At 39.3% G+C, this 23,775-nt stretch overlaps 1 protein-coding gene across 3 annotated transcripts in view; it reads left to right on the forward strand.

The window, feature by feature from the left end:
* MTMR2 (myotubularin related protein 2) overlaps window positions 1-23,775 on the forward strand; it is a 118,125-nt gene that overhangs the window by 22,708 nt on the left and 71,642 nt on the right. For all 3 annotated transcript variants that reach the window (XM_047824222.1, XM_047824223.1, XM_047824225.1), the window contains one exon: window positions 18,745-18,850. In XM_047824222.1, the coding sequence (XP_047680178.1) occupies window positions 18,745-18,850 (106 nt within the window). The remainder of the gene's footprint in view (window positions 1-18,744; window positions 18,851-23,775) is intronic.

Consider the following 23,775-nt stretch of genomic DNA (forward strand, 5'->3'; position numbering starts at 1 on the left):
TGAGGGATCTAATTAACAGTCTAGTCTTCTCATATAGAATGTGTTCCCTGTGTTTGTTGTCCAAAAACTTAAAGCAATTATGGGAAACAGGCCGAAAGGTACTGTTTTGGGGTAGTCTTTTTTTTTTTTTTTTCAACGTTTTTTATTTATTTTTGGGACAGAGAGAGACAGAGCATGAACAGGGGAGGGGCAGAGAGAGAGGGAGACACAGAATCGGAAACAGGCTCCAGGCTCCGAGCCATCAGCCCAGAGCCTGACGCGGGGCTCGAACTCACGGGCCGTGAGATCGTGACCTGGCTGAAGTCGGACGCTTAACCGACTGCGCCACCCAGGCGCCCCAAGGGTAGTCTTATTCTTAACCTGCTTCTAAATCCAATTCAGCTTTATCTTCCCCAGGAAGTATTCTTTGATCTTTTTTTTTTTTTTTCATTCAAGATCTCATTGCCTATTATTATTATTTTTTTAATGTTTATTTTTGAGAGAGAGCGCGTGCAAGCAAGTTGGGGAGGGGCAGAGAGAGAGGGAGACACAGAATCTGAGGCAGGCTCTGGGCTCTGAGCTGTCAGCAGAGAGCCCCCATGTGGGCTTGAACCCACAGACCGTGAGATCATGACCTGAGCTGAAGTCGGATGCTCAACCAGCTGAGCCACCCAGGCACCCCAGTTCTTTGTTCTTAACTGACCTTCGTCCTTATACAGTGAGCTTATGTAGAATGTTGGTGTCTGTGTGTGTGCTACACGCATGCGTGTGTATGCATGTGTGTGTGCTCTATCTCCCCTGTCAGATAATAAGCACCGTGAAGGTATTTCTTCTTTTGGTTCCACACTCTTGTGAGAAGCAATGTGGTTTATTCAGGGGAATCTGATTCTGTAGTTGGCTCTGCCACTAATTTGATATGATATTTCAGACCATTCCCTTCACTTTTCTGGGCTCTACTTTATCTGTATAAATGAGAGGAGTTTCACTAGAAAGATCTCAGGGTCTTTGAAAGTTATAATATCCTATAATTCACTGGCCGACCATCAGAATAGTTGGTTAACTGATGCGTATAAGCGTTTGAAAAAAAGAATTTGAAAAATACGGTGTAATTCTAGTTACCTAGTACACAGCTTAATGTCACTGTAAGGTGTGGGCAGTCACCAAGCAGGATCAGAGTGAGAAATAGGGCTGAAGAGAGGGTAGGCCAGATGGTACCAGTAGCAAGTATTTGTGGATGCGGGCTGAGAAGACTAAAGATATGTTAGAAAATCTTTTGCACAGAGGTGATAACTGGAGCTGTGGGAGTCTGTATTTCTGAGAGATTGAGTACAGAGCACAGAGCCAAGGTTAGAACTTTCAAGAGAATCTATACTGAGAGGGCAACTGGAAGAAAAGAGCAGAAAAAAACAGTATAAAGAAGGGCAGTAGGGGCGCCTAGGTGGCTCAGTCGGTTGGGCGGCTGACTACGGCTCAGGTCATGATCTCGCGGTCCGTGAGTTCGAGCCCCACGTCGGGCTCTCTGCTGACAGCTCAGAGCCTGGAGCCTGCTTTGGATTCTGTGCCTCCCTCTCTCTCTGCCCCTTCCCTGCTTGGTCTCTGTCTCTGTCTCTGTCTCTGTCTCTCAAAAATAATAAACATTAAAAAAAAAAAAAAAAAAGAAGAAGGGCAGTAAATTTTAATGGCAATGGAAGTGTAGGGAGAAAAGCAACCCAACAGGGAGGCAGTGATAATACTATCTACCTCTGTGGAGAGGTTAAGGAGGGTAAGAACTGAGAGGAATGAGGTGCCCCTGCATTTGTTCCTCAGGGCATTAATGACATCCAGACAGCAATATCAATTGAATAGTTGAAGGTAGACTTCAGTGTGTTATTAATGATTCTGACATAGATTCAGCAACTCACTATTGAGTTCCTGCTACCTGTCCAGTGTCATGTAAAGCCTATGCATGCCTGTACACACACAGACACACACACCTTCCAAAGGAGGAGAGACTGCCCTTAAAACTGAGAAGAGATGTCATCATTCTTCTTTTTTTGAATGTTTATTTTTGAGAAAGAGAGAGAGAGAGAGGAGAGCAGAGGATCTGAAATGGGCCCTGTGTGGACAGCAGCCATCTCGATGTGGGGCTCGAACTCACAAGCTGTAAGACCATGACCTGAGCCAAAGTAGGACGCTCAACCAAGCCACTCAGGCGTCTTGAGAAATGTCATCATCTAAGATAGGAAGAAAGAGTCAGTGTGGATATAGATAAATTTACTGAGAGAGGGACAAGAAGTTAAGACAGTTCATGCCTCACTATTTTAGTGTTTTCATTTATACTAGATTATTGTCGCTAGAACATTGTATAGACCACGTTGACATAGTAATTGATTTAACATATTAATAAATCCATTGGATTTTACTCTTATTTTCCTTTACTGCTCTGTAGTATTATATACTGTTAACTATTGATTTTAAAACATTCTTTTGGTTTTCACTAAACTCTTTGTTTTTTCCATCTACTTTTTTCTATAGTTCTACCTCCAGTCTCTATTCTGTGAAAATAAATGTAGTTCCATTCACTAAATCTCACATCTCTTTTTGCTGTGTATGCTGTTCCAAAGCTACATGATTCAGTTTCATGGCTTTAGCTATCACGTAACTGTAACCTCTCCAGGGAATGTCAAAACTAGAAAAGTTTTGCATTTCCACTTACTTGATGAACACATTCATGTGGATATTTTGTGAGAACCTCAGATTCAACAACATCAAAATCTATTGCATGTTTCCACATATCTCATTCAAACTTTTTCTCCTGTATTTCCTATTTTTGTTATTCTGTGGCCTATTTCAGTTGTCTATTAAGAGACCTAATTCAGGGGCGCCTGGGTGGCGCAGTCGGTTAAGCGTCCGACTTCAGCCAGGTCACGATCTCGCGGTCCGTGAGTTCGAGCCCCGCGTCAGGCTCTGTGCTGATGGCTCAGAGCCTGGAGCCTGTTTCCGATTCTGTGTCTCCCTCTCTCTCTGCCCCTCCCCCGTCCATGCTGTGTCTCTCTCTGTCCCAAAAATAAACAAACGTTGAAAAAAAAATTTAAAAAAAAAAAAAAAAAAAAAAAAGAGACCTAATTCAGTAGGCTATTAACTCAGTTCCTGTAGAATTTCCCCTCCATCGATATTCCATAAGCCAGCAAAATATATAACACTTCTACTCAGAAATGTTTAATGGCTTCCCCTGCCTCTAGAATGGGATCTGAATTCTTGGTATCCAGGTTTCTTCACAGAACGTAGTTCAGTCTTTCTCGCCTCCACCCCTGCCATGACCCACAAAGCCAGTCACATTTGCTTCCCCAAATAATCTATGCTGTTCTCCCTCTCTCAGATGTTTTCACTCTTCCATTCTACCATTAAATCCTACTAACAGGCCAGTGTCCCTCAGAAATGACACATCTTTCAAGTCTGTCTCGCCTGTCCCATCACATTCAGTCTTTTCTTCCTTTATATTCCTGTGGTATTTTTAAGCTACCCTGATAGCATTCATCACAATCAGATCCCCAGATAGTTAAATAGGAGTTTGCCCTTCCCATGAGGCTGTCATTTTGGAGCACACCTAATATTGTTGTATCGTACATACTGTCACAGTTGTCACAGTGCACTCATGTAACAGAGTAAGTAGTAAACTGACACTGCCTGCCTGCTTGCCTGCCTGATTGAATGGAATGAATGGATGAATGAAGAAATGCATGACCAAGTAAAATGTGAAATCTTTTGGCCTACTAGTGTATGAGGTGCTACATGTTTTCCCTGTGGATGCCCTTGATGCCACCTCAGTCTTAAAAATTTCAAGACGAAACTTGTCAGTTCCCCAAACTACCTACTTTTCTTTTTTGCTGCTTCGGCACACTGGTTGCTCAGTCAGCAAGACTTGGGATCGGATTTTGATCCCTTTCTCATCATGTCACGTTATTTGCCAAGTTCTATTGATTCTGTCTCCATGGTGTCCCTTGTATCCACTCCCGTTTCATTTTTACTGCTAAGTTAGGCTCTTAGTTCTTCTGACTTGGGGAGGTCTCCAAATAGATATTCCTGCCCTTGTCATCTGTTCTTTGACCTGTTCTTAAAATAATCTTCCTAAAACACAGAAACTTTCAGTAGCTTCTCACTGCTTTCAGAGCTAAGTATCTGAATATCTACTTATTTGTCATGACCTTCTACCATTTCAGGCTTTTCTCTGATTATGTGTTACAAGTATCCTATACTCCAAAGTGGTCTGTGTCTTACAGTAGCTGTAACATCCCCTCACTCCTTTTTTTTTTTTTTCCATGCTTTGTCTTTGCTTAGTGAAATTGTTGAGAAGGTGTTGAACCTCTTCCATATTTTGGCTAACCTCCAACACTGTCTCTTTCGTAAAGCCTTTCTCAAGCCCGTACATAAGAGCTGTACATGAGCTTTTCTATTTCCAGACCTCTAAGTGGTTTATTTTTCTCTTATTCATTTTTCGTATTCTACACTGTGCTGTGTTTTGCGTGTGTGTGTGTGTGTGTGTGTGTGTGTGTGTGTGTATACTTGAATTAAGGATATTAGAGTGAAAACTCAGCAGAGGCAGAAATCCTGTGTTATTTACCTCTGTATCTCAAGGAGTTCCTAGAACGGTACTGCCTGGCATATAGTGGGTACTCAAGACTATTGATTACATTAAACTGAGATACGGGATAACTGAAACCATATGCTAGTGAAGGGAGATGACAATTTATAGTATCAGGACTGAGAAAAAACCCCCGCCCCTTTTTTTATTTTTTACAATTGGGTCATTAGTAATTACAGAAAGAGCCATTTTATGGGATTCATTAGAGGCAGAAGCCAGATTGCTAGGGATTAAGGAGTGAGTGGGTACTGAGAAAATGGAGCCAGTGAGGATAGACACTTTGTTGTAATGTGGAAGGTGGCTAACCTCTTAAGAAATGGAATGTGATCTGCAGATTTGGAAAGAGAGTTGTGAAGGAAAACCACATGTGGTGTTTGAAGGAAAAATGAGTGTGCTGTCAGAAACATGAGTGCCAAAATTACTCCAAATCATACGTTTTCATTTTTCACCCTGGCGGAGGAGTGCTCCAAATGAGTCAGGCCTCTGAAGCTAATACCAAGTTGCAGTGTATGGAGGGCACAAGGTTAGAGTAAATGAGCACACGTAGCATAAGAAGGCTTGGAAACATAACCATGCTGGGCATTGGGAAGGGTGATGTTCTGAGTCAGTGGAGTTTTTTTTCCTGTGTTCCAGTTTAATGTGATGAACTTATTTAGAAGAGTTACTGAGCCAGTCATATATATATATATATATATATATATATATATATATATATATATTTATTTTAGGGAATCTCTTCTCTTAATTATTATACATATGTTTTGAAATGTAAGATACTTAAAAATGAATCATTACTTAGCTAAATTAGAATATTTTTCAAATGCATTTTAAAAGATAGATATAGTTCCTACAGTTTCATAGTTCCTATGAAAACAGTGAAAATATTTAAAGAAATTGTGGCTTAAATATCTTGATAGGCTGTCATTCTGTGTACCTGTAGGCGGGGGTGTTGAAGTTATACAGTGATAACTCAGAGCTCCTGAAATAAGTGTAGCTGTTATATTTAGTTTTAGTTTCCCTAAAGGATATTTGCAAATATCCCCTTAAAAACTATGTTGTCAGAAATACAATATTGGAATATTTCTATTTAGTCCGAGTCTTAACTTCATATTTAAGACTAAGGCTGTGATTATAGAATTAGAAAACGTAAGTAGATACAAACACATAACACTTTTTGGACAATTTAATTTTTCAGCACTTATTTAGATATTATATCGCTATAACACAAGGTAGAATACTCCTTTTAGAAGCCGTAGACTATGTTAGAACTAAAAGGGATCATTAGGCCAGGGTTCTTAATCTTCAAGTCCCTGACATTGTAAGTAAATCAGAGAACAGCTTTCATGAGACTCTCAAAGACATCTAGGATCACCAAAAGACACCACTAAAATGGTCTAATTGTTACTTTTCACAGATAATAAACCAGAATGGGGAAATGGGGAAAAAGTCATTTGTCCAAGGATATTGCTTGGTTTTTTGGTTCCCTACTACTTTTTAAACCATCCCAATGGAAATAACACATAGTCCAAAACCAATTCCCAGCTGTTAAGGATTATTTGTTACTCACTTAAGACATAATCTCTTTAAAGAAATGTTTGTTCCAGTGTGCTAAGAAGTTTTTAAATGTAAATGGAACACTATATATGGTGTATAAAACAATATACACACATTAACTCCAGAAGGAAAATGAGATCGTTTACCTTCCTCTGTCCTTGTTCTGTCCCTCCCTCTCCCCCCACTCCCTTTACCAAGTTTCTTTTTCATTTTGTCTCGGATATGCTAGTCATGGCCTCTGATGAGTCATCCAGTCTTTGATCATTCTCATTCATTTTTTCACTCACTAGTTGATTCAAGAAATATTTCCTGAATGCCTGCTCTATGCCAGGCACCATACTAGGTCCTAGGAATAGAATGGTGAGCAAAATTCACATGGCACCTTCCTTCCTTGAAGTGTGTGTTCTTGGGGGCCATAGATGTTAATCAAACATTTGTAAAGATACGTAAGAACAGGATTTTGTAGTTAGGAAGAACTAAAAACACGAAGTACTGAGAGAACAACAACTATTAAGGTGTCTGAGGCATCTGTTCAGATTTCCCTGAGGAGGTGATGTTTCAGTTGAGAGCTTAAGTCAGGAAGGAGTTTGGCATAACCATGCTCCCTGCAGAGGGGCCAGCATATTTAAGGATCTCCAAGAAGGCCAGTGTGATTGGGCTGAGGAGAGCAAGGGGAAAGAGAGATGCACAAGAGGAAGCTGGAGGAGGGGGTGGGGAGCAGATCATGTAATGACTTGAAGGCTGTTTGAGGTTAAGAGGAAGGGGGAGGTCATTGGAGGATTTCAAGCAGGGGAATGGCCAGACTGGTTTTGACTTTCTGGCTCTTATGAATAATGCTGTTATGACCATTTGTGTACATTTGTATGTATTCATGTGTTCTTCTTGGTGGACATACGTTTTTATTTTTCTTGGGAATATATTTAGGAGTGGAATTGCTGGGTCATTTGGAAATTCTGTGTCACCTTTTAAAGGACCGCCAGACTGTTTTCCAAAGTGGCTCTTTATCACTTTACAGTTCTCCCAGCAGTGTAGGAGGGTTCCAGTTTCTCCTTATCTTTGCTAACATTTGTTATTGCCTGTTTGACTATAGCCACCCTAGATGGTGTGGAATGGCATCTTATTGTGAGCCCCTTGCTTTTTCTTAGCAAGGCTTTTAAGTCTGGCATTTAGGATTCTCAGTGATTTGGCACCAGGCTACCTATTTGCCCTTTTATCCATTTAGTTTGAGTAACTATTCAAAATCTGCCCTGTACTTTCCCAGACTCTTTTTAGAATTTTCTTGTCATACATGCATATTCTTGTGATTTGCAAAGCCCTGATCTGTGCCTTGCAATCTTTAAAGGCCCAGTTTTCTGTCTTCTTCATTTTATCATTGAGCCATATGGAATTGTTGATATTTGACCATTTTACCTATAGAAGTAGTAATTTCATTTTTTTTTTTAAATTTTTTTTTTCAACGTTTATTTATTTTTGGGACAGAGAGAGACAGAGCATGAACAGGGGAGGGGCAGAGAGAGAGAGGGAGACACAGAATCGGAAACAGGCTCCAGGCTCTGAGCCATCAGCCCAGAGCCCGACGCGGGGCTCGAACTCACGGACCACGAGATCGTGACCTGGCTGAAGCCGGACGCTTAACCGACTGCGCCACCCAGGCGCCCCTAGAAGTAGTAATTTCAAATGGTTCATTTTAATGTATTTCTTGCTTTCCTCTAATCCTCAGATTACTACCATTTCCCCTGAGTTTTTTTTTTTTTTTTTTTTCTCCTAGCCTTTCTTTCTGCCTCTCATGGTATTGATGTGCTGATGTGGTATAGCTTCTCTTACAGGGCTGAGATCTCAAGGGCAGAGGCTATTCTATAGCCCAGTATTTTGTACATAGTAAAGGTTTGGTAATTGTTAACTGTCTTTACGAGGAATATGTGCCCTATGTAATGAATCAGTATAAACATAGTACGTCAGTATAAACGTTAGCTATAACTGAACGTGCAACATGCAAACATGTTGGAATGTCTGGACTTATTGGAAGGAACCAGTAAGAATCACTTCGGGACTGGCTTCTTAGGGGAAATGAACCCTTAACAGAAGTTTTAGGTAGTTAAAAGCCACAGTTGGTCAGAAGAGAAGACATTTGGAGAGGAGATTAAAAAATACTCAAAGCGGAAAGTGGGAAGAGTCTAACTGCATGAGAATTGGGTTTGGATAGCCAGAGTCAATGGAAGCATGAGCTAGAATTAGATACGGCAGAGAGCTCTGACACTCTGAAAGCTGTGATGCTGAGATTTGATTTGATGAGGAGGCAGCTGGGGCCAGTATAAGCACCTTTGTCATAATAAATGCAAGTGCTAAGGAAGTGTTGGAAAGATGCTTGAGGAAAATTCTTCTTGGAGGTTTGAATATAATAGAGAGAGATGAGACTAACATCCCTGAGTGATTGTAGGCATGAGCTGGTTCCGGCTTTTCCACCAAGTTTTATTGGCTAGAATTAGACATGAAAATGGGAAAAAGGGGCACCTGGGTGGCTCAGTCAGTTAAGCATCTGATTCTTGGTTTCAGCTCAGGTCATGACTTCACAGTTCCTGAGTTCAAGACCCCTGTTGGGCTCCACACTGGCAGTGTGGAGCCTGCTTGAGATTCTGTCTCTCCCTGTCTCTCTCTCTCTCTGTCCCTCCCCTGCTCATGCTGTGCCTGTCTCTCTCAAAATAAATAAACCTTAAAAAATTAAAAGAAAATGGGAACTAAAAATTATATTCAGTGTGAAAGAAAGGAAAGGAAGAAGAATGGAAAATACAAACTGTTTCTTCTTGGAAATTAGTTTGTGCAATTGGAATAGCTGTTAAGTTGAGGCAAACAGTTTTGGGAAATGTAGTTAGTTCTCTGGAAAACAAAAATAGGCCAAATGAATGAATATTCAGCTTCTACTCTTGGTTTTCTCAGAGAAGCGTTCTTCTTCCTGTTACTATTTACATACTCTGGATCTGGACAACGCTGGCTCTGTCACTTATTAGCTGTGTGACTTTGGGCAAATTACTCAGCATATCTTTCTAGAGCACTTAAAGCTGTTTTTAAGAAACTGAGAGAAAAGCCCAGGGTCACGTATTTCTTTTTTATTTTTTATTTAAAAAAAAATTTTTTTTTCAACGTTTATTTATTTTTGGGACAGAGACAGACAGAGCATGAACGGGGGAAGGGCAGAGAGAGAGGGAGACACAGAATGGGAAACAGGCTCCAGGCTCTGAGCCATCAGCCCAGAGCCCGACGCGGGGCTCGAGCTCATAGACCGCGAGATTGTGACCTGGCTGAAGTCGGACGCTTAACCGACTGCGCCACCCAGGCGCCCCCAGGGTCACGTATTTCTTATTTGATGCTGTCAGAATGATAACCTAGGCCAACTGTATTTCCATCTAATGATATTTCCATCTTACACCACTGCTTTTAAGACTGCTGCTTGTCAACAGCGTGGTAGCTGAGTTCAGATAAATACTGGGTTCCTAAGCTTACTAGTAGTTTTTTCTTTCTTTCTTTTTTTTTTTTTTAAGATACTAAAGCTATGATATTTTGAATTTTTTAAAGAAGTTTTCAAGTATACACAAAAGAGAGAGTTGTACAATAAGCCTCTGATTACCCATCACCCACATTGAAGAGCTGACCAAGAGTTTGTCCTATTTGCTGTATCTTTTTCTTGTGTTCTCCTAAACTATTTTGAAGCAGATCATGTCTTCAGTGTGCGTATTTAAAAGGTATAAACATTTTTCCACATAAGCTCATAATGACACCTGAGAGTATCAGGAAGGGTTCTTTTTCTCATGTAAGGCTCCTCCATACCACGTTCCCCCAGTTGTCTAAAAACTATCAATTTGTCATATAGATACAAAAGCCAGACATTACAAATGATTATAACCGTGAAGCCTCTTAATTTAGAGCAGTTTCCCTCGATTTAATTTTGCTGCCCTTGTCCATTTGCAGACTTTTTCTATAGACCATCTCTCTGTGGTTTATTTACACGTTCGTCTGTACCTGTGCTATCCAGTGCATTCGCCATTAGCTACCTGTGGCCATTGAGCACTTGAAATATGGCTAGCCTGAATTAAGATGTGTTGTGAGTATAAAATGCACATCCGATAGTATGAAATAAAGAATGTAAAGTATCTCATTAATACCTTTTTATATTGACTACATGTTGAAATGGTAAAGATTATCATTGATGACATCATTAGGTCTCTTCCAGTGGGACTCTTCTGTCCATTTGAATACTTTTTAGAACTTCATATCTTATTTTGTATAGAAGGAAAATACTTTTTTTGTTTTGTTTTAGAGAGAGAGAATGCACACAAGCACATGTGTGAATGGGGGAGGGCGAGAGAGTGAGAATCTTAAGCAGGCTCCTCGCCCAGTGTGGAGCTCGACCTTTGCTCAATCTCATGACTGACCATGACATCATGACCTCAGCTGAAATCGAGTTGGGCGCTTAACTGACTGAGCCACCCTGGGTGCCCCAGAAAAAAAAGTACTGTTAAATCGGAAATCTTCCACTTCAAAATCCAAGAGAAACTCCTTTGGTGACTTTCATCTTCTGTGACCATCAGTTCACGGTTGCTTCCAAAATACAATATAAGCCAGGGCAGCTTAAATCACAGTAATTTATTTCTCTCAGTTCTGGTGGCTGGGAAGTCCAAGATCAAGTTGCTAGATGATTCAGTCCTGATGAGGGCCTTCTTTGACTGGCTTACAGGTGGCTGTCTTCTTGCTATGTCCTTGCATGGCCTTTCCTCCTTTCCTCAGTGCATTTATTGTTTGGGGATGGGGTGGGGGAGGGGGAAGACTGAGGCAGGTGAGGGATGCAAGCCTTCTCTCTTTCTCTTCTTATAAGGCCACCAATCTTAAGGGAATAGGACCCCACCATTATGATCTCATTTAAACTTAATTACCCCCTGAAAGCCCTATCTCCAATTACAGTCACACCAGGGGTTAGAACTTCAACATAAGAATTTGGGGTGGGGGCACCATTCAGTCCTGAGTGATGACAGGCTTCATTTTTAAATGGCATTCACAGTGTCAACGCGTGTGCTTCCATAGCGATGGTAATATTCATTTTTTAAAATACTTTAGCATAACAGTGTCCAAGAGAAATAATTTCTTATTTTGTCAATACCAGATCTTTAATGTTAGTTCCTGCTATTTTACTCCCTTAGCAAATCTTTGGTTACAGTCACTGGGGGAATTTATATTCTCACTTGTAATATGTCACAGCTGGAATAGTATTAATGAGAGGTGACCCAGCAGCTTTGCCATTACGAATGTATTTATTCAACTAATCCGACTTGGGGGATAATACATGTTACATGTACAGTGATATTCCTTTGTCATAAATAATAATAACCAACACTTACATGTGCCAGATATTCTTTTTCAGACACTTTACATGTTTTATTGAGAGCAAGGAAGAGGAGAAACGATCTGTGCTAAAGAAAGAATCTTGGAATAGTATACAATAACAAAAGTATCTGAGAGGAGCTTGTAAGTGAGTAAATGCAATAAAGTATACAGGTCTTATGATCAAAATACATACAGTGTACAGTAAAGGGAGATGAATGGGGCAAAGTGGGCATGGAAGTGCATGGAGGCCATTGCAGGTAATGTCAGCAGGATTAGCAAAAGACAGAGGTATGAAATTGCTAGAAAACACAGGGAATCTGCAAGTCATTCCCAATGACTTCAGATGAGTAAAAGCTATAGCTGGTTATATAGAACAAGGGCCAGATCATGGAAGACTTCAAGTGTTATGTTAAGGAGTTTGGGCTCGATTTGGGAGGGATTGAAGAATCAACTGAAAATTTAAGTTGGGGAATGATACGATCAAATCTCCAGTTTTGAAAGGTCACTTTGGTATTCAGTTTGGGATGATATATTGGGTGTGTAGGAGAAATGAGACAGGTGATTTGCTATAGTCCAGGTAAGAGATGTTGAATTACAAGAGTAAAAATTAGGATGGAAAAACGGATGCATTTGAGATGATAGGGAGGTAGACTGTATACAACTTCGGATTGATTGGATGTGATGGGTTGCTGAGCACTGCTGAGCACTCATGTCCTAAGGGGCCCCAGTTTGAAGATTTCTTCTATTAGTAGCCAAGCTTTAGCACAGGCGAAGACAGATTATTATATTGATTCAAATTTAGGGATTAACAGAGCAGTGATGGCCAACGGATAGGATATAAGGTGCTGAATGTTTGCCAAAGAGATTTTAAAATATTGCTATACATTTTAGGTTGGATAGGGAGGCAAGTGAGAGGCAAAAGGAGAGCAAAAAAGCATGAATGATAATGACAAATGGAGAGGTTGAGGGATGAGTTGTCCCCATTGTGTTGAAGATTAGATGAAGGGAAAGTTAAGAAAGTGAGATTTCTGGAAAGGATACCATCTGACTGAGGAGAGAGATTGGTTTCCTTGTGTTTAAGATTACCAAGACTGCGTAGTTCCCAGAAATGATGAAGTCCAGGGTGTGACGAGAGAAGTGCATTGCTAAAGTGGGAATGTGGGTGAGGGATGTAGGAACTGAGGAGTTTCGAGACAGGTTGTCGCTGGTTTATCCTTGTGGACCTTGAAATTCCCATGATGATGGCTTTGCAGCAGAGAGAAGCTCTGAAGAAGAGGAAGTAAGGCAAGTGAAAAAAAGTTCTTAGTGAGTGACGAGGAGTAATGAAAAGGTAGGTGGATGACAGTAATAAGGAAGCTGTATAGCCAAATGCCAGGAACTTCAGAAGAAGCCTTTTACATAAGGAAGGTGGAGAGGTAATACTAGTGGAGAAACATGGGAGTGGAGCTTGGAAAGTGCTGGTTTCACCTTCGGGTTTTGTTAGAGGTGGGGGAAGAGTGTCTAGAAAAGGCTGCAGGGCAGTGGGTTCCCGGGAGGAGGTGTCAGCTGGGGCACAGAGAAGGAGGGAGAATTCTATTGAGGATGTGAGGCAATCAAGTCACTCTGGGATACAGATTCTGGTACAAAGGTTAGGAAGCGTTAGTAGCTGAAAGAAGACCTGAGCCGGGAGAATGGACAGAGGAAGCACATAGTCCAGAAGACCTGGCATTTTTGAAGAGAGGCTCAGGCTGACAGGGGCGGCAGGAATGTTCGGGCAGACTGCAGTGAAGTTTGCGGGCCTAGGAAAACCGAGGACTAAAGTGGTGGTGGTGGTTACTTGATGAGGTTAGCAGACTGCAGTCTTTGCTCCGAGTTCAGATGCCTTGCCAGTTACAAGATTCTTATCCTCTAGCAGCTTATAATTTAAGAAAGAGATGGCCACATAACCAAAGAACTCTAGTCTAATGTGGAAAGTGTTAGGTGTGATTATAGAGTAGAGGCAGAAGTCTGTGAAAGTGTAGAGGAATGGGACTTTAGTTCCAGCTGGAACACCAGGGGAAGACTTCTTGGAAAGCTTGCTTTTCAACTGGGTCTTAAAGAGCAGGTAGGATGTTAATAAAGAGATGGGGAGAAAGAGACGTTCTGTTTTGGAATAGTGTGAGCAAAGACATGAATTCAGGGAAATAAAGAGCTTGTTTGTGGAACGGCTCATAAAAGATACACAAAGAAAGTTGGACTTCAATATGGAGCAAAGGAGCAGTGGAAAAGAGTAGTGGTCGTTAGATTGTATTATACCAGTGGCCCTTGACGATCAGAAGCACTCGTAGAACCCATCTGACAGAAGAAAAGCTGACTGAAAATAGAGCTCTGCATTCTAGGGTATTTGTGGCTGCCTTCAGTCTGAGTAGCCGTAAAGGGCAGCACTTCTGTTTATACCAAGAGAACGTTTAATGGTTCTGGGGCGTGTGTGTGCGTGTGCGTGCACGTGTGTGCCATAATCACAAGAACGGCACTAGGATATAAACCCTACTGTGGTCTCCTCCAGCCTCTCCTTACTTGCCTGGGGATTGAAACCTTTTGTAAACTGGTTATATTGAAGTACACATCAGTGCTGCTTTACATATAACATTGTGCATCATAGTATCTTCTCTGAAAGAAGTTAATAATTAAAAGCTGTTTGCCACACGTTTGCTTGAAAGACTGATTCTTTGAATCCGAGACTACAAGTTATTAGTTGCAGAACTTAATTTTTTTTGTTATTTTATTTCCCTTCGATTTATTTGCTTCATGCTTTGGCTTTAAAGAACCATTTGCTTTCTTAGTGGGACATGCTATTATATCTTCTCTGTCAGAATTATTTTTTCTGAGTAATATACTACCTGTAGTTCCAGATTGGTTTATTGCCTTTAATTTTATTTGTTCTCTCAGAAGGTCAACTATGCATAAGAAGTAGTACACATTTGAACTTGGCCAAAATAGACTTTATGAGGTGTTGCTATATCATTTAGAATTGTATTTGGCTGTATAGAATATAAAACTCCATTGCAGTGATTTAAGAAATTGAGCTTCATTTTTTTACATAACAAAATTACACAAGTAGGGAGTTGGTGTGGATTCTGCTGCTCAGTGATACTATGAGGACTTTCTGTTCTTCCCGTTGTTTGGCTCCTTGTTCTCAGCAGGCCAGCATGTTGGTCATGTTTACAAGATGGCTGCAGTATTTCAAGGCTTTACATTCTTGCTCCAGGCAAGACAAAATGGGAAAGGTTAAGGACTACCCTGCTGTTTCTGCTCTCCTTTATTAAGAAAATAAAAGGTTTCCATAACCATTAGCATGGTTCCTCTTAAATTCACTGACCAAAATTGTGTCCCATGGTTCTCCTAGCCAGGAGGGAGCCCGAAGGAAGCTTGTTATGTTGGGCTGGGCACATACTGCCCTCATCAAAGTCAGGAAAAACAGAGGTTCGTATGTACATGGAGTAGGCAACAAATCGTATCTCTCAAAATACTGTGCCAAAGTTTGATTATTTTACCTGTTACTTTAATACAGATGGTATTTAATTAATCAGAAGTTGGCTACAACAACAAAAAAATAAAAGAGGAGGAAAGGAAGAAAACATTCTCAGTCTGTCAATTTCTCTTTCCTTACATTATAAAAAACTAGATAATAGAATTTCTTATGGCTACTCCTTTGTGTAATATTATAGGTTCTTGGGTGTAAATAAATAACAACCACAAATCATACCTTGAAATAGTTAATAAAATAAATATATGTTTGCATTTGAAAAAATATTATGAAGTGCTTCCACTGGAATACCGTTTTTAATACATTTAAATGGATTTCTTTTGGGAGAGATGATTTTCACATTGTATAAATATACAAAAGTGTTTTGCAGATGGCATGATCTTATACGTGGAGAACTGTAAAAGCTCTATGAAAAAACCGTTAAAACTAATAAGCAGATTCAGGAAAGTGATAGGATAGAAAAGCAACATGCAGAAGTCAGTTGGGTTTCTATTTACTAACAATAAACTCTCCAAAAGAGAAATTAAGAAAACAATTCCATTGCAATAGCATCAAAAAGAGTAAAATATTTAGGAAAAAATTCAACCAAGAGGTTAAAGACTTGTACAAAGAACACTATAAAACTGTGATGGAAGAAATTGGAGACACAAATCAATGGAAAGTTATCCTGTGTTAATGGATTAGAAGAATTAATCTTAAAATGTTCATGCTAACCAAAGTGATGTACAGATTCAGTAGATATTTTCTATAAAAAATTTCTATTTTCTATTTTCTCTGTAAAAATTCCAGCAGCATTTTTGACAGCCTGAAATCAGTGTGTAACCACAAAGCCCCAAAATAGCTAAAGCAGTCTTCAGCATGAAGAGTAAAGCTGGAGCCATCATACTTCCTATCTTCAAACTGTACTACAAAGCTATGGTTATCAAAACAGTATGGTACTGGCATTAAAAAAATAGATACATTGACCAGTAGAGCTGGATAGAGAGCCCAGAAATAAAACCACACACATACAGTCAACTTATCTTTGAAAAGGGTGCCAAAAATGTATAGTCATTTTGTTAAAAATGGGTATCCACATGCAAGAGAATGAAATTGGACCCTGATATTGCACAATACATAAAAATCAACCCCAAATGGACCAAACGTTTAATTATAAGGCCTGAATCTGTAAAACTCCAAGAGGAAAACAGGGGAAAGGCTCCTTGGCATTGGTCTGGAGAATGGTTTCTTGGATTTGACACCACTAGCACAAGCAACAAAAGCAAAAGTAAACTAGCAGGATTATATCCAATTAAACAGTTTCTCTACATCAAAGGAAACAACAAAATGAAAAAGTGACGTAAAGGATGTAAGAAAATATTTTCAAACCATGTATCTATCTGTTAAGGGGGAAATGGGGAGATTCTGAGCAAAGGGACAACGTTTTAGATATACAGTGAATAGTTCAGGGACCTCATGTATAGCCTGGTGACCATTGTGAGGAATATTGTATTGTTTACTTGAAATTGCCAAAAGGATAGATCTCAAATTCTCTATACACACAAAAAAGGTAACTGTGTGAGGTGATGAATGTTGAAATTAGCTTGATTGTGGTACTCATCTCACAGTGTATACATACATCACATCATGTTGTACCTATTAAGGCATTGTACCTACACTATTTCACAATCACGCCTCAGTAAGGCTTAAAAAAATAACAGTAAAAAATGAAGTGACAGTTTCTTTTGGAGGAGATGATTTTCCCATTGTATAAATAATGTACTTAAAGGCAGGTTTATGGTGGACAAATTTTAAAACAAAAACAATTTTTTAAAGTTTATTTTGAGACACAGAGTGTGTGTGCACATGCAAGCAGGGGAGGGGCAGAGAGAGAGGAAGAGAGAATCTTAAGTGGCTCCCCACTGTCAGCACAGAGCCTGATGTGGGGCTCGAACTCAGGAACTATGAGATCATGACCTGAGCTGAATTCGAGTCGAATGCTTAACTGACTGAGCCACTCAGGCACCCCAAATGTGTTTTTTAAGTATCACAATCTCAAGATGGATTCTTTTATCAAAATCTAATGAAAAAATTTTTACTTTTGGTGTGAGAAAGACTTGTAGTATGTTGGGAGTGACGCTTGAGAAAAATATATTTTTTAATCAGAACTTGAAACTTCAGTTCAAAGTGCCTGAAATTTCTCCACCATTGGTTTTTCTTACTTTGAATAATTTTAACTTTCTTTTAGTGATAAAAGGAAATGATGTAAATCATTCAGTTTTTGACATAGGTATATTTTCACTGTGTTTTGGAATTTAACAAACACAATACATGTTAACAGTATACATAGGCACTGAAGTAGATTTTGTGGAAAAGGAAGACCCAGCTCTCCCTTTTGGGGTGATTAAAATGTAGGAAAATGTATATGCCTTAGGTCAGTATACAATTGGAGAATAAAAGTAGAGCGTGATTACTTAAGGTAATGGAAGAAGTAGATAGGCTTGTTTAAAGCATAGAATTTGATTTAGTGGTAAGGTAAAAGGTGCAAAGACAAGCTCCTCTTTTGTCTTTAGCTTCTGTTCTGCTTATCCAGCCCCGTTGAACTCTTTGTAGTTTCTCAGAGTGTTCTGTGTCTTTGATTATTCTACACCTTTGCAGTGCTTTTTGGTTTTGTATGTTTTTGGAATTCCCTTGCTTGTTTTTCAGCTTGGCAATTTCCTATCTTTCAATAACATCTCCTCTGTCACATCTTCCCTGATCTTCCTGAGTAAAGTCAGGTTCCTCCTTCTCCTTTGGTCCCATTTTCCCCGTTTCGGTCTCTCTCTTTGTGTTTGTAATGTGTTAACCTCGAAGGTAAAACTATCAGTTATATTTCCAGCGAAATGGGTTTATTCAGAAATGACAGAGAATTGCAGTTTGAGACATGCAAGTTATGGCAAAACCATAGGCAAGTCCGGAGAGCAAAGGAGAGGAATGAATGCTCTTTTATATGGAAAAGGGGGCTTTAGGAGGGGCTGTTCCAAACAGGAGGGGTTGTTATAAACAGAGAGTCCACTGGAGTAAACTGGGTTTTGAAGTGTAGTGTCTTTGATTGGCCTGCTTGTGACAATCACTCTTTGGCTGGGCTGTTGCCAGGCAAGGAGATCATCTTCCTCCTACTGGGGTGGTAAAGGATAGGCTTCTTCTGTTGGTAATTCAGAGGGCTGCAAGGAGTGGTAGGGCACGAGAGTTCCACCTTCTGGCCTCCCGACTCCATTTTAAATGAGGCTTCCTTTATTCAGTTTCACAGTGGCCGGTGTTCTTATCACCACGCACCATTTACTTATTTGTCTTTGCCACAGCTTGTGAACTTCGTGAACATGAGGATTATATATTTATCTCCAGATCCTAGTGCCTGGTGTAATGGTTTTGCACATTGGATCATTCAGTGAGTGTTTATTGGATGAGTGAATGGATGGTTGAATGAAAAGAAAGAATTAGCCCAGAGTTTATTTAGGAGTACCAGGGAAGTCTGTTCAGAGGAAATGTGGTAAGAATACTTAACCCTGCAGGTATGGAGAGTTTGTAATTTACCAGTATTCGGAGATAAGATTGAATAGGCAATGTAGGTCAGGTTGGCAATGAAAGTTTTAATACATAATGGAGTAATAATTAGTAAAATTTCTGAAATCATGTTTTAAAGCCCCCCCTTTTCAAGTGTGTTTTTCAAACACTGTGCTTTTGTATTTTGTAGTGCTTCCACTTCTCATTCAGAGAATTCAGTGCATACAAAATCAGCTTCTGTTGTATCATCGGATTCCATTTCAACTTCTGCAGACAACTTTTCTCCTGATTTGAGGGTATGTATGCTGCTTTTATGTTTTGATGTATCTTGTTAGCTGTTTGTTGCCAACACCATGAGTATAGCCTTGCACTAAGTACACAGGAGGTCTTGGTGGAGCAGACTCCCAAGACATCAGTCTTTATAAAATATCCCAGAACAGCCCAGCAGATTTGGAAGTCTTATTTATTTGCAAAACAAGAATGTATAATTTATTTCTACATTTGATAACTTTTTAGTTCTTTGCCAAAAGATACTTAGTGGATTTTGTTGTGGTATAAAAGATTGTCACGATTACTCCCTTGCTGATTGGCCAATGCTAGCTAACATTTTATTGAGTACTTACCATATGCCAAGTGTCCTTCTAAATGCTGTAATGAAATGTCTCTTGTAATACTTCTTTCAATTCTGTGAGGTAGAGACTATTTTCATTATCATTCTGCAGGTAATAATAGCTCAGAGAGATAAATAACATGTCCAAAGTCTCATCGCTAATAAATTCTGTGGCTAATATTCTAGCTCATGTAGTCCAGTTCTGGAGCTAAGTCACTTAAATATTATGCGATAGTTGCTACACATCTCGCTATAGTTTAAATACTCTTCTATTTGTTCAAGGTCTTGTTGCTATGAAATTAATCACATCAGTGATATCCCGTAGCATTTTGTACGTTTTTGGATTCATCTGCTTTTCTACAACTGTTTATCTATGAATGATAGAGCAAATGAATTTCATGTGCAGTGCCGACTCTTAATTCTTAGAATCTTTTTATTCCGATCAAGTGGCTGCTTTCCCAGTGGTTATACTTCCCAATTTTAATGAGAACATTGTTTACATTAATGAAGTCATTTGTTGGTGAGCATATACTGATACTGTATCTTTCCCTTATATTTCACTTTCAGAACAGAATCCAACAAATGTAAGAATGTAGGTTATAAACATCTGTAAAGACTGCTGCTTATTTGTCCTTATCTATCTTTTGTGAAATGTCAGAAAATAATAGCTTGAGTATGACATGACTTTAAATATCACTAAAAATAATAGAGATTTATCTTTATAATCTGGATATTTATTGTGCTAATTATGAAGGCTTCATAATATTCTATTATTTTGACACATAACATACATTTAAGGCAGGGTTCATCATTAATAATGTGGGATATAAATCCATCATTCCCTGTCCTTACTTGCTATTTAAAAATACATGTGTTATATATATATATATATATACACACACACACACACACACACACACACACACACACACACAGACATACACACCTAACTTTTGTTTATTCATTATGTTAATGCAAATCCACTGTGGGCCTATAGGCCTCTTGATAATTTTGAATTTTTTTGGCCAACTTCTAGGCAGATTGTATTAGTTAAAAACACCCTTTGTTTTTAACTTTGTATTGTGACTGGTAAAGAACTCAGAAATGGGAGAAATGTCACTTAGGCTTCTTGATATACTTAACATTATTAATATTACATTCTACCTGCTGTTTCTTGCCTGAAATAAAATACAAATACATGGTTCCGAATAAACCATTTGTGTGTTCTTGTGAGGATTTAGTTAAACTACTTGAGTGGGTACATATGTGAATTGCATCGCTTCACAGGATGCTGACAGATGGCCTCTGCTGTCAGCTTCTTTGCAGACAGGTCCCCTGTCATTTCCTCACACACCATATGTATTATAAATAAGAGTGACTGACTTACATTGGAACAAATGAGGGTCATAATGTTAATCTGTATGTTAAACATAATTTATTTCTTATTCTTTTTAAATACTTCTTAAAATTTAGAGCAGTTTTGGATTTACAGAAGAATTTCAGAGATAGTGTGGAGTTCCTATATACTTGACACTCCGTGTCCCCTATGAGTAATGTCTTACACTTGTATGGTACATCTGTCAAAAATAATGAGCCAGTGTTGAAACATTGTTATTAACTAACATCCATACATTTTCCAAATACCCTTAGTTTGTACCTAGTTTTCTTATTTTTGTTTTAGGATCCCATCTAGGATATCACATTACATTTAGTTAGTCATGTCTCCTTAGGTATCTCCTGGGTGAGACAGGTTTTTAGACTTAGTTTTTGATGATCCTGACAGTTTTAAAGAGCACTCAGGTGTTCTGTGGAATGTTTGATATTTTATCCACTATTAGACTGGGGTTATGTCTTTTGGGAAAGAAGACCACAGAGGTAAAGAGCCATTTTCATCACATCATATCAAGGGTACATGCTATCAACATGATTTATCACTGTTGATGTTAACCTTAATCACTTGTTGGAGGTAGTATTAGGATTTTCTTTGCAAAATACTTTTTCTTTTCTCTTCTTTTTATAGTATACTCTTTGGAGCGAAGTGCTATGCACAGCCCACATTTAAGCCCACCTTGTTGTCAGTGGAACATCTACATATTTTTCATAATTCTTCTACATGGAGATTTGTCTCTTTTCTCTCATTTATTGCTTTATGCAATCATTTATATCAGTATAGACTCGTGGATATCTATTGTATATATATATATATTTAAATCTTTTGATTTTTTTTAATGTTTATTTCTGAGAGAGAGAGAGAGAGAGCGCGAGCACGAGTTGGGAAGGGGCAGAGATAGGAGACCCAGCATCTGAAGCAGGCTCCAGGCTCTGAGCTGTCAGCACAGAGTCTGATTCGGGGCTCAAACCCACAAACCATGAGATCATGACCTGAACCAAAGTTGGACGCTTGGCTGACTGAGCCACCCAAGCACCCTTCGATTGTATATTTTGAATTGCAGTTCAGTACTACTTTGTTGCTCAAATTGTTCCAGCTCCAAATTAGGAGTTATTTCAGTCAGATCTTGTGTCCCTTTGACATATTGCCATCGTGTTTTTTTCTTCTTTTGTTCTGAGCTGTTTTAGTTTACTAAGGAAGCACTACAGGATGCTCCAGGCTCATCTTGATATTTCCTAAAATTATCCATTTCTCAAGGAGCCCAGGTTTCTTTTGTTGGAGAATGGTATTGGAAACCAAAATCTGGGTACTAGGTGTGCTTACTTTCTTATTTTATTTTATAACTTGCCAAAAAGGAACAAAGCTCTTTTATTTTCTTTCGGAAGCAAAAGATCATTTGCATGCATTTTATTTGGAGGTAATATTGTGGATAGGGTGATCACATATGCACATCTGTCTGGAGTAGGCTTATTTTATGCCTGTTTTCCCTTCAGATTTAACCTTAGACACAAATATGTCCTGAATTATTGACTTTCTCAGTACTATGGGGTACCAAGGGTATCTTTTCAATTTATACATCACCTTCATGACAGTAGGAATTATCTCCATTAGTGCCTTATGAATTTAGCATCTTTCACAGTTAGAGGGTCCCTCAGAATTTTTATGAGATGAATGAACTGTACTTTCCATAGTAGTGTGTAGGCTGCCTGTTACCCTGTTCCCTCAGTTTTGTTGTTGTTGTTGTTGTTGTTGTTGTTGTAATGTTTTTATTTATTTTTGAGAGAGTGCAAACAGGGGAGGGGCAGGCGGGGACAGAGGATCTGAAGCCAGTTCTGCACTGACAGCAGCAAGCTTGATGTGGGGCTTGAAGTCATGAACCATGAGATCGTGACCTGAGCCAAAGTTGGATGCTCAACTGACTGAGCCATGCAGGTGTCCCCCTGTTCCCTCAGTTTTAAAGATATGTTTAGTTGTTAGTCTTCTTTTCAGGTGGGGAGGGAGAAGAATGATTAACATTACATCAAATGTTAGTATCCTTTAAAAAATGCAGCCCAATTTCGGGTGTGTGCTCTTTTCAGAGGTGGAATGGGAAAAAGGAGGTGCTTCTAATACTTGAGAAACATCCAGCTTGCTATTGATAAATATGTATACATGCCTCATCTCATTTAACTTTCACAACAGTCCTGTGAGACAGGTATTATTACTCTGTTTGGCCAGTGAGAAATCTGCTAATTCAGAAGAGATGAATTAAGTCCTGTGCTTAAAGGCACACAGCTCAGTGTTGTCCTTACGTGGTCTCAGGTTGGTCATATTCCTGTACAGCACATTACCCAGAGAGACTATCCTTCCAAGACTTGGCTGCTCTTTTAGAATGTGCAGTGAGATTTTCTTAAGTAACAAGGAATATCTTTAATACATTTTTTGAGGTAGCAATAACAGCTTTCAATATTACTTCCTTAATACATGAACATTGCCTTTCTGAATAATCAGAAAACGAGGCTTTTTGTAATAAAAATCTGATCTCCCCTCTCCCCAATTTCCTTAGCGGATTGATATTTTACTTTCAGTGTGTATACCTTTACTGGCCATAAGGTAGGCGTGAGCTAGTTAATTATAGGTGGACCCTAACTGGAGACAGCTGCGTGCTGTTCTCTGCCTGATCGCGGTGCGGCTCTACTCACGAGGTGAAGGGCTTGGTGCGGAAGTGATGGAAATCATCATTCACAGATGATCTGAAGTTGATTAACCTCTAGGCTCTGAGTTCTCCACAGAACCTCAACCATTTATCCCTGCCTTAATCTTTTTAAAACTCCTTTGTAACAGCTTCTAAATAAGTATAAGCAACACTGTGCATTGAAAAGCTAGTCCAATTTCGTTAAAAATCTAAAATCACATTGCATAAGTTTTCTACTACAGGTGACACTTGCCTGAAGGATAGTGTGTTACTTGGTCCAGAGGTGAATGTGAGAGCTTCTGTTAAGGATTTCTTACTGAAACAAGATTTGTTGCTTCTGCGCCAGTAAAGAAGGGGAAATTAGAGGAGGTGTGGAACTGTACTAGACATCTCAAACTTGTATTTATCCACGTGCATTTCTCTTTGCATTTTTCATTTTTAGCCCTGCTTGTTGTGGAAAAAGTCAGATACAGATAAAATCCAATACATGTGCTTCCAAAAAATTGAGCACAAACTCAGCCTTTGTAAATTGAATCATGCTTCCTCG

The sequence above is a fragment of the Prionailurus viverrinus genome, chromosome D1 (genome assembly GCF_022837055.1).
Source record: "Prionailurus viverrinus isolate Anna chromosome D1, UM_Priviv_1.0, whole genome shotgun sequence".
Lineage (NCBI taxonomy): Eukaryota > Metazoa > Chordata > Mammalia > Carnivora > Felidae > Prionailurus > Prionailurus viverrinus.